This window comes from Ostrea edulis, chromosome 2 (genome assembly GCF_947568905.1).
Source record: "Ostrea edulis chromosome 2, xbOstEdul1.1, whole genome shotgun sequence".
In the NCBI taxonomy this organism is placed as follows: domain Eukaryota; kingdom Metazoa; phylum Mollusca; class Bivalvia; order Ostreida; family Ostreidae; genus Ostrea; species Ostrea edulis.
The window spans coordinates 86,275,154-86,288,814 of NC_079165.1; the positions used below are offsets into that span (position 1 = coordinate 86,275,154).

Genomic DNA, 13,661 nt, shown 5'->3' on the forward strand with positions numbered 1-13,661 from the left:
ATTACACCATAAAATAACAATATGCTTACGATATTTTTTACTTTGATTATTCCATAAAATAACAATATGTTAACTTTAATATCACGACAAAATGATGACATTCTATTTGCTTTAACTACACCATGAAATAACAATATGGATGTACCTATAAGAGAAAATAATAGCAGTGTATTTTAAAAAATAATTTGTCATATAAAATATATCAAAAATGGGGTACAGGTATATGTATATCAATGTCTTCTCTACAAAATATAAACAATTCTAGCTCTCACATTTCACAATTCTAAATCTGATTTGGTTCAATTCTTTGAATACGAACTTTAAAGAGCCCGCTCCGATACTGATACTTCAAGCTTGACTTGCTATTGATTTTGCAAAGACTGTGCAATGTGCCCGTAATTGATATTTTTCTTTCACTTGACTGAAATACTTTAACTGCGCTGGTCGCAGTTTCTGGATAAAAGAGTAAATTTATCTGCTGGTCAGAAAATGATTGCCGGGAAAATAATAACTTGCTCAGCAACACGTGAGTGATGTCATAAGATATTTCCATCGATTTTGTAATGTTTATTGCACTTTTATTCAGCTAATTGTTGGAAGATTAACCATTATTTGTTTTTAAACCATGATGATTAAAGGTACATATTTTGCAACGTTAGCAATGAAAAACGAGACGTGAAAATGTGTACTGCAGTGAGTTACTATGTGTTATTACGTCCATCCGGTAAAAGATAAGAAAATTACATAACGGCGTTCTTGTTCGCGTATTATTGCGTGTATAGAGTTAGAAACAAATTTTCGAGAAATGAAATTATGAGAGGATAATAAAATAGTAAGTCTGGCCTTATAAAAAATAGCATCTTTGAGATTCTATTTTAAAATTTAGATAACGACTGAATGTAAATTGAATAATTTTTTTTGTGTTAATTCTCATATGTAAAACCAAATTACCTCTTACCAAGTATTATGAAATACATGTAGATTAAAAAGACCTTCAATTTTCATTTTCTAGATTTCAACAAAACAGTAAAGCCGTATTTGCGGATCTATGTACAACTGATCATGCATTTATGTAGAATTGTGAGGATAAATGTATACAACATGTATATAAAGGGTAGAATTGTGAGGATAAATGTATACAACATGTATATAAAGGGTAGAATTGTGAGGATAAATGTATATAAGGGGTAGAATTGCGAGCACGTATATGTAGATCTAAGTAAAATGTTCATACTGAATTGTATTGATTGATTGAATAATGTTTAACATCACTCTCGAGAATCTTTCACTCATATGGAGACTTGTAAATACGTACATAAAATGTATTGTAATTTGTTCATCAAGGAATGAAGGTAATGGTTTATCAATTCAAGGATATGACCTAATTTAGGGCTGTTTTGGCTATTTACAAAATTATCCCTCATCCTGTATTGTACTGATCAAACCGATCGATGAAAATGGTTGATGGAATAAATATGCTCAAATTAAAATGAATACAAAATTACGAAATTGGAGATAACGTCATAAAAAGTTAGATGTGGTTTTTAAAATAATAATTATAGATCAATGGCATATCTTTCTTTGCAACAGTTTACAACCCTTAATATGCAAAGAGCAAGGTATTCGATACAATGATTTGTCACTACGCATTACTCAGTGCAGTGCGCGGTCCGCACATTCATTGTCATATAAATCGGGGGAGAAAAGTCATAACGAAATGTCTCCACTTTTATAAACTAAGTAACAGTTATTGATTGGTTTTATCTTGTTTAACGTCCCTCTCGAGGATTTTTCAGGCCTATGCTCGGTGCTAACGACATTTGAGCAGGAAGGGATCTTTATCGTGTCACACCTGCAGTGACACAGGGCTTTATTTTGCGGTCTCATGCCAAGAACCGATATTGAATAATGAACTTACATCTATTTGGTAACATAAGAAAATATAAGTTTTATTAAAAAAGTTTTTAATTTGGCAAAAAGAGAAATAAATGTGCATACATTGCGCACGTCATGGTATGCTTGTGAAATATATTTTTTGTGACAGTATAGACCGTATTTCCTCTTTTATTATATAGCTTATAAATAGTCTAATATAAAATCTGCGTAAAATCTAGAGAATGTTAGCGTTCAATATCCTGAGAATTTATTGAACGCTAACTTTGCATTGTGTAAATTGTATGCGCCCGAAACATTCCGAGTATGAGCGTTCAATATTGACGTTACCGTAACGACGTAAACAAGCCAAAATGTCAAACGACGGTCCTCCGAATCTGACAGAGCCGGTATTTGATATTTACTTAAGCAAAATGTTTTACTGTACATAAATTATGATGTCCCCATTTACAAAATCAGTTTGCTTCATGCATTAATGACGGGTTAAATATTGAACAGTTAAGAAATGCATGCTGTTATTGCACACTGCCAATATTTCGGATGAATTCTCGTCTATTTTGGAGTAGTTTGAGTGAAAAGGGATATAATTTAACAACTAAATACTTTAGCTATATAATAAAAGGGTTATTGAACTTATATAGGTGAATATTGGCACTCGTTGGCTGTCAAAATGCACTCGCAAGCTCGTGCATTTTTACAGCCTACTTGTGCCAATATTCACCAATATAAGTTCAATAACCCTATATTACTGCATTTTTTAAATATCGCGGGCTATTTTCCTTCAAATCTATTAATTTTTACAGTTCAAGATATCAATCCATCAACTTCCTATCAGCATTAGCATTCCAAAACTTTAACCGTTTCCCGAATAGTGTACCGATTTTACCTCTAACACGTATGCTTAACAATTTATGAATAGCTTACTGGTTTACCTCTAACACTTATGTTTAACAAATACGGATAGCTTACCGGCTGTACCTGTAACACTAATGTTTAATAATTTACGGATAGTTTACCGGCTGTACCTTTAACACTAATGTTTAACAATTTACGGATAGTTTACCGGCTGTATCTTTAACACTAATGTTTAACAATTTACGGATAGTTTACCGGCTGTACCTGTAACACTAATGTTTAACAATTTACGGATAGTTTACCGGCTTTACCTGTAACACTAATGTTTAACAATTTACGGATAGTTTACCGGCTTTACCTGTAACACTAATGTTTAACAATTTACGGATAGTTTACCGGCTTTACCTGTAACACTAATGTTTAACAATTTACGGATAGTTTACCGGCTTTACCTGTAACACTAATGTTTAACAATTTAAGGATAGTTTACCGGCTTTACCTGTAACACTAATGCTTAACAATTAAACAATATATGTTAAATTAATCCACCAGACTGATGTATTTTATATATTCATCTGTATGTGTATTTCAGCATTTGTTAAAAAATCATGCGTGGCCTCCAAAGGTTGAAATTTTGTATCATTTTATAAATTATTAACAAAATCATCCAAAATATTTACATAGTTTCCAAGGCAACATATGAATCGATCTTTAACACATTGCTAAAAAGTCCTCCGAAATTCATAAATGTATTGATGGTCTAAATTCATTTTTTGTATATTTAAAAAAAAATATTATTTACAGGAATCAATTAGCACACACATGGGGCGGAGTAAATCGTGATAATCTTTTCGATACCGATTGCAATAAAAAATATTCCTTCAGTCCGGCCCGATCGATTAACAAGCCATTGTGCAATTATGAAATTCTCTGCAGAACAGTCACCGATCACAGAGCAAAACTCAAACCGGCTGTGTTTTTGTTTTGGTATTCGGGTTTAAAGTATGTGCCATATCTATACCTTCTTCAAACGGACAATTGTCTCTTTATCTTTATAATCTCGGCTTGAAACAAATGTAATGTATACTCTCAATATTTTGCAATAGTCGTTGGTGATGGAAACTACATTCTGTAATGTTTAAAACACTAAGATCGCACACGAGGCCCGGCAGGATATGGTGTCATTAATGATGTATGTTCTGCATCCACGCGTTACTTCATTTCACTAACGGAGCAAATAACTTTTTCTGCACAATTTTAAATCTAAAGCTAAGCGTATAATTTCTATAAAATGCATTAAAAAATAATCAAACAAACATATTTTGTTTCTCTAAGAACCTGCATACCTAAGTGTATAGATCTTTTTTTTTTTTTTTATTATGAGATGATCAAGAGATAGATGTGCTTTTCTAAAGGATTCAGAAAGATTTGCTGTTACGACATTTAAGGAGGAGGTCAATTTTGTCATATATATAAAAGATGCATGTAACTGCCGAGATTGAAAAGGCTCTGCTCGTTACATATTTAGAGGGATCTGCCAGAATCATATGTCCATAGTCTACGTAATTTCCATTTAAAAGAACATTGTTTTTAGTATACTAAAGGGTGAATTATTCCACTTGTCCATCACTAATGTATTGCGGGTCTTAAAAGTGATGTCAATTTTATAAAGTTGTAATCGATCCTTCGCCCTAAAATGAAACATGCTTGAAAATTTTCAAACGTTTTGGTCAGAAAATGAATTTATCTCCTATAACGCTTGAACCTTCCCCGACAAGTACTGAGAGTTTCAAAGATGTTCACCTACCTTCATTTTCGGTTTAATTCAACACTGGATTTCTTTTATTTTAGTGTTTGCCGTTTTCTCCGCTGTGGTCACACAGTCCTTGGGACCCCCGACTGGTGGAATCTGTGGTGAGTATAAATAGATTGGACACCACAGGTAGAGTTACAGGGAAGTTTAAGGAATACAGTGGAGCACAGTTACAGCGAACACGCTTATAATGAATTAACGTTTCCAGAGAAGTGATGTTTACTTATTCTGTGTAGTTTTAAAACACATAAATTTCTTGGATACTAGTATAGCGAATTACACCTGAGTAAAACACGGTTACAACAAATACGTTTATAATGAATTCACGCTTACAGTAAAACACGGTTACAGCGAATACGTTTATAATGAATTCACGTTTACAGTTAAATACGGTTACAGTTAATACGTATATGATGAATTCATGCTTACAACGAATTCATCTTTATTCCTCGTGGCTTTAAAACATATTATCAATTTCTTGGATACAACGAATAATTGTTTGTAACAAATCAAAATTCTTCATCCCAAGCACTCGGCTATAAGTATGTTTTACGGTACAAAGACCAAGCGTCCTAGTGATTGGAACGTTCAGGTGATTAGATTTTACGTATTTCATCTTTTAATCAGATATATTTCTAACAAATGAATGAAGAGATCTGAAATATTATACACAACAAATTTTACAGAGTATAAGTTATCTTTCGGTGGAAGAAAGGCATGATCTGTTCATCGAATGAAACTGCGTCCGAAATTCCCATCGCTATATGATAATTTGAAGATTTTCTGAAATGAATTTTTCTTCTTCTATATTTCCTATTTTTTCTTTATATATGCAGCAAATATTACTGGACTGCCCTGTCCTGTAGACTGTCATTGCTACAAAGACAAAGCGTCAGATGATTGCTTCGCTTATGACCAGTTTGGGAATTCCCTACCATGTCCACAAATAGACTCTAATATTACATTGGCCACCGCACGGAATGAAACGTCAGACGCTAAAGGTACGCATGTCATCAACGTCATACACACAAATATAAACATTACACCCACGTCATGATTAGAATGAGAAGCTATTTTAGTAGTAAAGATTTCAACCGACGACATATTGCTCATTGCATTCATCTCTCATTTGGTACATGTAATGGTGAGCTTCAAAAGCATTGTCTTATTACCAGAGAAATAGAGTACAATAAAAGTTTAACCTTGACATAACACCTTCACCCACAAATGAGACATTTGTGCTTATTCTGCTTATTCGACTGTTTTAGTATTTGAAGCGTCATCTGTGATGGGAACTTGTAGCAAGTTTGCCAAATATTTGAGTATCTGGTCGGGACTTACAGCAGAGGTCAAACAGAAGATAATAAACTTCCTCTCTAATCCTAGTGATCCAAGCATCACTTACGAAGACGTTGCCAAAATGCCACTCGAAGCCTTTGCTGCCGCAAACGTTAGTATAAATATTTTCATGTACCTAAGGTATAGGATTCAGAAGATGAGAATAAGTACAATATGCTCCTTAAACCACATATTGACGCTATGAAAGTGAAACAGCTTAAGTGTCGGCGAAATTCAATTTGATAAAATTACCTAACTTAGACAAGTGTACAAAATTTCAGCATAACTCATCCATGTTTTCCATCTTGTGCTGAAATAAGTGAACCTGTAGTGTCGAACTCGCTAAAAATCGATGGCAATTTGATCCTATTCCACAATTTACTCCAGAATAAACTCTTGATATGCAAGACATGAAAACTGAACTACACCATAGACTAATATGTCAGATGTATTGGTACTTGTATCTGTTGAATAGTGACCACAGCATTTCGTGAACTATGGAATGATGGATTTACTATTGTACTTAATCTTGGACAGAGTGACTATTAGGCCCAGAAGACGTGTCTGTATAGTCTGTTTTACTGTATCTAAAAACAAGAAACCTAGATATACTTTGCTGAACTGCTCTTGTTTCATTTGGAAGATACCTTCAATGTCTCCATTAGTATTTTTTAATCAACAGTTTAGGCAAATTGCACAACAATAACAGAAAACATTTGCCCCTATCAATGCAGTGTTTCTACCTGAAAGCATTCTGTCTACCCTGAATAAAATTGCCATAGAAATAAAACAAATCTAAAGATTTAGGTAAAATTTTCGAAATGTTTTTGGGAAAGAAAAGAAATGAAATTGATTGCGTACTTCAAACATTTTGACTTTAATATACCTGAGAGTAGTTCACTGTAAGGCTGTTCCGGGAGTCCTAAGTTCTATTTAGTAATAGTTGGAATTTAGAACTGAAAACGTCTATACGTTTACTTCAAACTGGATACTAGGCAGAGTTGATGCACCGTTTCAGGTGTTACTAATTTTAAGACATAGTGATTCTTATAATAAGATACAATCTACATAATGGACATTAATTTTCCAATTTCAGTTCAACACTAAATTATCACTTTAATTCAAGACCAGTGACTCTGAAATATGAATCGCACTCAAATACGTACAAATGCAACATATTGACGTAATGTAATGAAATGGTATTTGTTGAATTAATGCATGTCAGTTTGACATTAAAACATGACGCTAATTTCCAATATTTCAATGGTCATTCAAATATCATTTGTACATGATGGAAAAGGTGAGGATAACGAACATTGATCATGATGAATTTCAGAGAAGTATGTGGAGCGAAATCTTATCCAAGGCAACAGAGAAACAGAAGTTGGAAATTCAGTCGAAGCTTATGAAGACCAATGACTGTGAAACTAAAAGCAGGCTAAAAGGACTCAACACCACAACTGGTGGTTCCTGTGGTGAGTATCAATGGACTGGACACTACAATCGTTTTATAGAAAATCAATTGAAGTATTTCATGAGGTACATCTCTAACAAATAATCAAAGGGTATGGGATGCAAGATATAACTTCTATTATGGAATATCCTTTACTTTTCTGTTAAAGTAAAGGGTAAATTGTTCAAATAATAAGTCTTGTCCGAAATTCCATTTGATTGATGTTAACCAGATAACAGTTTCTGAAATAAAAACAAAACAATGTATTAAACTTCATTTCTGTCTTTGCATTTTCCACTTTACATCTGCAGCAAACGTCACTGGACTGCCCTGCTCTGTGGAATGTCATTGCTACAAAGACAAAGCGCCAGGTGATTGCTTCGCTTATGACCAGTTTGGGTACTCCCTACCATGTCCACAAATAGACTCTAATATTACATTGGCTACCGCACGGAATGAAACATCGGACGCTAAAGGTACGCATGTCATCAACGTCATACACATAAATAAAACCTTACAACCACGTCATGAGAATATATGATTTGAATGAGAAGCTATTTTAGTAGTAAACATTTCAACCTGCCCAATGAAATATTGTTCATTGCATTCATCTCACATTGGGTAATTTTGAACTTCAAAAGCATTATCTTATTATAAGAAAAATAAAGTACAATAAAAGTTTAACCGTGACATAACACCTTCACCCACAAATGAGACACTAATTGTGTTTATTCGACTGTTTTAGTATTTGAAGCGTCATCTGTGATGGGAACTTGTAGCAAGTTTGCCAAATATTTGAGTGTCTGGTCGGGACTTACAGCAGAGGTCAAACAGAAGATAATAGACTTCCTCTCCAATCCTAGTGATCCAAGCATCACTTACCAAGACGTTGCCAAAATGCCAATCGAAGCCTTTGCTGCCGCAAACGTTAGTAAAAATATTTTCGAGTACCGAAAGCATAGCAGTCAGAAAACGAGAATAAGCATGAATGTTCCGAAAACCACATATTGACGTTATGAAAGTGACACAGCTTAAGTGTCGGTGTAATTCAATTATATAAAATTACCTGATTTAGACAAGTGTAGAAAATTTCAGCATAACACATTCATGTTTTCTTTCCTGAACTCCGATTAGTGAACCTGGAGTACCGACACTTGTTAAAAATCGATGACAAATTGATCCTATTCTACATTGTACTCCAGAATACACTCTTGATATCCAAGACGTGAAAACTGAACACATCATAGACTAACATGCCCGATGTATTGGTACTTGTATCTGTTGAATAGTGACCATTATGGAATGATGGATTTTCTATTGTACTTAATAGTGGACAGAGTAACTATTAGGCTCAGAAGACGTGTCTCTATAGTCTGTTTTACTGTATCTAAAAAAACAAGTAACCCGTATATACATATGTACGTTATTGAATTTATTTCAGTTCATCTAGCAGATACCTTCAATGTCTCCAAGAGTGATTTTAATCCGTATTTTACGCAATCAGCACACTATTACCATGAAAAAAAGCTTGATCCTAACAATTTAGTTTTTCTACGTGAAAGCTCTTGTCTATAATAAGTAAAAGTGCCACAGAAAGGTAACAAATATAGCATCTGATCCCACCTCTGGTGTGTCCAGGGGTCCGTGTTTGCCCAACTATCTATTTTGTACTGCTTATAGGAGTTATAAGATTGATCACTGTGCATTATCTTCACTTTTCATAGAGATTTAGGAAAAATGTTCAAATCTTATAAGAAAATATCGGTTCCCAATGACTGATTGATTCTATATTGTATGACATTCCTCTCGAGATTTTTACTCAAAAGGAGATGTCAAAATGGCGGCGAAGGGCTGCAAAATTGAGGTGTAGGCTCGTCGATTATGACCTTTGAGCAGCGAGGGATCTTTATTGTGCCACACCTGCTGTGACAAAGTCCTTTCATAATTCAAGAAATTGATTGCGTACTTAAAACATTGCGAATTTATCATACCTGAGAGTAGTCTACTGCATGGCTGTTCCAGGAACCCTTAGGCTAAACTCCATTTATTAATAATTTAGATTTTGAACATAGAACTGGAAAAATACGGCTGTACATGTACTTCAAATTGAATACTAGGCAGAGTTGATGCACCGTTTCGGGTGCCACTCATTAAGACATAGTGATTCTTATAATCAGATACAATACCGGGTATACCATAATGAATATCAATTGTCCTAGTGTAGTTCAACATTAAAATAGCACCTTGCTTCAAGAAAAATGGCGCTAAAATACGAATCCCACTCAAATACGAACAAATGCAACATATTGACGTAATGTAATAAAATGGTATTTGTTGAATTAATGCATGTCAATTTGACATTAAAACATGACGCTAATTTCCAATATTTCAATGGTCATTCAAATATCATTTGTACATGATGGAAAAGGTGAGGATAACGAACATTGATCATGATGAATTTCAGAGAAGTATGTGGAGCGAAATCTTATCCAAGGCAACAGAGAAACAGAAGTTGGAAATTCAGTCGAAGCTTATGAAGACCAATGACTGTGAAACTAAAAGCAGGCTAAAAGGACTCAACACCACAACTGGTGGTTCCTGTGGTGAGTATCAATGGACTGGACACTACAATCGTTTTATAGAAAACCAATTGAAGTATTTCATGAGGTACATCTCTAACAAATAATCAAAGAGTATGGAATGCAAGATATCTCTACTATTATCGAATATATTTTTACTTTTCTGTTAAAGTAAAGGGTAAATTGTTCAAATAATAAGTCTTGTCCGAAATTCCATTTGATTGATGTTAACCAGATAACAGTTTCTGAAATAAAAACAAAACAATGTATTAAACTTCATTTCTGTCTTTGCATTTTCCACTTTACATCTGCAGCAAACGTCACTGGACTGCCCTGCTCTGTGGAATGTCATTGCTACAAAGACAAAGCGCCAGGTGATTGCTTCGCTTATGACCAGTTTGGGTATTCCCTACCATGTCCACAAATAGACTCTAATATTACATTGGCTACCGCACGGAATGAAACATCGGACGCTAAAGGTACGCATTTCATCAACGTCATACACATAAATAAAACCTTACAACCACGTCATGAGAATATATGATTTGAATGAGAAGCTATTTTAGTAGTAAACATTTCAACCTGCCCAATGAAATATTGTTCATTGCATTCATCTCACATTGGGTAATTTTGAACTTCAAAAGCATTATCTTATTATAAGAAAAATAAAGTACAATAAAAGTTTAACCGTGACATAACACCTTCACCCACAAATGAGACACTAATTGTGTTTATTCGACTGTTTTAGTATTTGAAGCGTCATCTGTGATGGGAACTTGTAGCAAGTTTGCCAAATATTTGAGTGTCTGGTCGGGACTTACAGCAGAGGTCAAACAGAAGATAATAGACTTCCTCTCCAATCCAAGTGATCCAAGCATCACTTACCAAGACGTTGCCAAAATGCCAATCGAAGCCTTTGCTGTCGCAAACGTTAGTAAAAATATTTTCGAGTACCGAAAGCATAGCAGTCAGAAAACGAGAATAAGCATGAATGTTCCGAAAACCACATATTGACGCTATGAAAGTGACACAGCTTAAGTGTCGGTGTAATTCAATTATATAAAATTACCTGATTTAGACAAGTGTAGAAAATTTCAGCATAACACATTCATGTTTTCTTTCCTGAACTCCGATTAGTGAACCTGGAGTACCGACACTTGTTAAAAATCGATGACAAATTGATCCTATTCTACATTGTACTCCAGAATACACTCTTGATATCCAAGACGTGAAAACTGAACACACCATAGACTAACATGCCCGATGTATTGGTACTTGTATCTGTTGAATAGTGACCATTATGGAATGATGGATTTACTATTGTACTTAATCTTGGACAGAGTGACTATTAGGCTCAGAAGAAGTGTCTCTATAGTCTGTTTTACTGTATCTAAAAAAACAAGTAACCCGTATATACATATGTACGTTATTGAATTTATTTCAGTTCATCTAGCAGATACCTTCAATGTCTCCAAGAGTGGCTTTAATCCGTATTTTACGCAATCAGCACACTATTACCATGAAAAAAAAGCTTGATCCTAACAATTTAGTTTTTCTACGTGAAAGCGTCTTGTCTATAATAAGTAAAAGTGCCACAGAAAGGTAACAAATATAGCATCTGATCCCACCTCTGGTGTGTCCAGGGGTCCGTGTTTGCCCAACTATCTATTTTGTACTGCTTATAGGAGTTATAAGATTGATCACTGTGCATTATCTTCACTTTTCATAGAGATTTAGGAAAAATGTTCAAATCTTATAAGAAAATATCGGTTCCCAATGACTGATTGATTCTATATTGTATGACATTCCTCTCGAGATTTTTACTCAAAAGGAGATGTCAAAATGGCGGCGAAGGGCTGCAAAATTGAGGTGTAGGCTCGTCGATTATGACCTTTGAGCAGCGAGGGATCTTTATTGTGCCACACCTGCTGTGACAAAGTCCTTTCATAATTCAAGAAATTGATTGCGTACTTAAAACATTGCGAATTTATCATACCTGAGAGTAGTCTACTGCATGGCTGTTCCAGGAACCCTTAGGCTAAACTCCATTTATTAATAATTTAGATTTTGAACATAGAACTGGAAAAATACGGCTGTACATGTACTTCAAATTGAATACTAGGCAGAGTTGATGCACCGTTTCGGGTGCCACTCATTAAGACATAGTGATTCTTATAATCAGATACAATACCGGGTATACCATAATGAATATCAATTGTCCTAGTGTAGTTCAACATTAAAATAGCACCTTGCTTCAAGAATAATGGCGCTAAAATACGAATCCCACTCAAATACGAACAAATGCAACATATTGACGTAATGTAATGAAATGGTATTTGTTGAATTAATGCATGTCAGTTTGACATTAAAACATGACGCTAATTTCCAATATTTCAATGGTCATTCAAATATCATTTGTACATGATGGAAAAGGTGAGGATAACGAACATTGATCATGATGAATTTCAGAGAAGTATGTGGAGCGAAATCTTATCCAAGGCAACAGAGAAACAGAAGTTGGAAATTCAGTCGAAGCTTGTAAAGATCGATGACTGTGAAACTAAAAGCAAGCTAAAAGGACTCAACATCACAACTGGTGGTTCCTGTGGTGAGTATCAATGGACTGGACACTACAATCGTTTTATAGAAAATCAATTGAAGTATTTCATGAGGTACATCTCTAACAAATAATCAAAGAGTATGGGATGCAAGATATCTCTACTATTATCGAATATATTTTTACTCTTCTGTTAAAGTAAAGGGTAAATTGTTCAAATAATCTCTTGTCCGAAATTCCCATTGATTGCTGATTAACAGATAACAGTTTCTGAAATGAAAATTAAGATAAATCACACTACATTCCTTGCCTTGCATTTTCCACTTTACATCTGCAGCAAACGTTACTGGATTGCCCTGTCTTGAAGAATGCCCTTGCTACAAAGACAAAAAGCCAGATGATTGCTTCGCTTATGACCAGTTTGGGTATCCTCTACCATGTCCACAAATAGATTCTGATATTACATTGGCCACCGCACGGAATGAAACGTCTGACGCTAAAGGTACGCATGTCATCAACGTCATACACAGAAATGTAAACATTACAACCACGGCATGATTAGACTGAGAAGCTGTTTTAATAGTAAATATTTCAACTTGCCCGGCGAAATATTGTTCACTGCATTCATCTCTCATTGGGTAATAGTGAGCTTCAAAAGCATTGTCTTTTTACAAGAGAAATGGAGTACAATAAAAGTTTAACTTGATGTAACACCTTCACCCACAAATGAGACATTTGTGCTTATTCTGCTTATTCGACTGTTTTAGTATTTGAAGCGTCCTCTGTGATGGGAACTTGTAGCAAGTTTGCCAAATATTTGAGTGTCTGGTCGGGACTTACAGCAGAGGTCAAACAGAAGATAATAGACTTCCTCTCCAATCCTAGTGATCCAAACATCACTTACCAAGACGTTGCCAAAATGCCAATCGAAGCCTTTGCTGCCGCAAACGTTAGTACAAATATTTTCAAGCATCTAAACATAGCATTCAGAAAAAGAGAATAAGTGCAATATAGTCCCGAAGCCACAGATTGTTTCCATGAAAGTTAAACTGCTTAAGTTGTGTCTGTGGAGTTTGATTTGATAAAATTACCTAATTTAGACAAGTGCAGAAAATACCAACATAACGCATCCATGTTTGCCATACTGCATTGAAATATCTGCAATCCGAGAGA

At 34.7% G+C, this 13,661-nt stretch overlaps 1 protein-coding gene across 4 annotated transcripts in view; it reads left to right on the plus strand.

Moving 5' to 3' along the window:
• The first annotated feature begins 380 nt into the window (after nucleotides 1-380).
• LOC125681718 (uncharacterized) overlaps nucleotides 381-13,661 on the plus strand; it is a 37,460-nt gene continuing 24,179 nt past the window's right edge. The window contains exons 1-13 of one of the 4 annotated variants that reach the window (XM_048921905.2): nucleotides 381-526; nucleotides 4,600-4,662; nucleotides 5,398-5,562; nucleotides 5,830-6,011; nucleotides 7,236-7,374; nucleotides 7,664-7,828; nucleotides 8,098-8,279; nucleotides 9,817-9,955; nucleotides 10,246-10,410; nucleotides 10,680-10,861; nucleotides 12,401-12,539; nucleotides 12,826-12,990; nucleotides 13,256-13,437. In XM_048921905.2, coding sequence (XP_048777862.2) covers nucleotides 490-526; nucleotides 4,600-4,662; nucleotides 5,398-5,562; nucleotides 5,830-6,011; nucleotides 7,236-7,374; nucleotides 7,664-7,828; nucleotides 8,098-8,279; nucleotides 9,817-9,955; nucleotides 10,246-10,410; nucleotides 10,680-10,861; nucleotides 12,401-12,539; nucleotides 12,826-12,990; nucleotides 13,256-13,437 — 1,905 coding nt within the window. In that variant the 5' untranslated portion in view covers nucleotides 381-489. Of the gene's footprint in view, nucleotides 527-4,599; nucleotides 4,663-5,397; nucleotides 5,563-5,829; nucleotides 6,012-7,235; nucleotides 7,375-7,663; nucleotides 7,829-8,097; nucleotides 8,280-9,816; nucleotides 9,956-10,245; nucleotides 10,411-10,679; nucleotides 10,862-12,400; nucleotides 12,540-12,825; nucleotides 12,991-13,255; nucleotides 13,438-13,661 lie in introns of those variants that run through there. The other 3 variants (XM_048921917.2, XM_048921911.2, XM_048921910.2) reach the window with 3 other exon arrangements.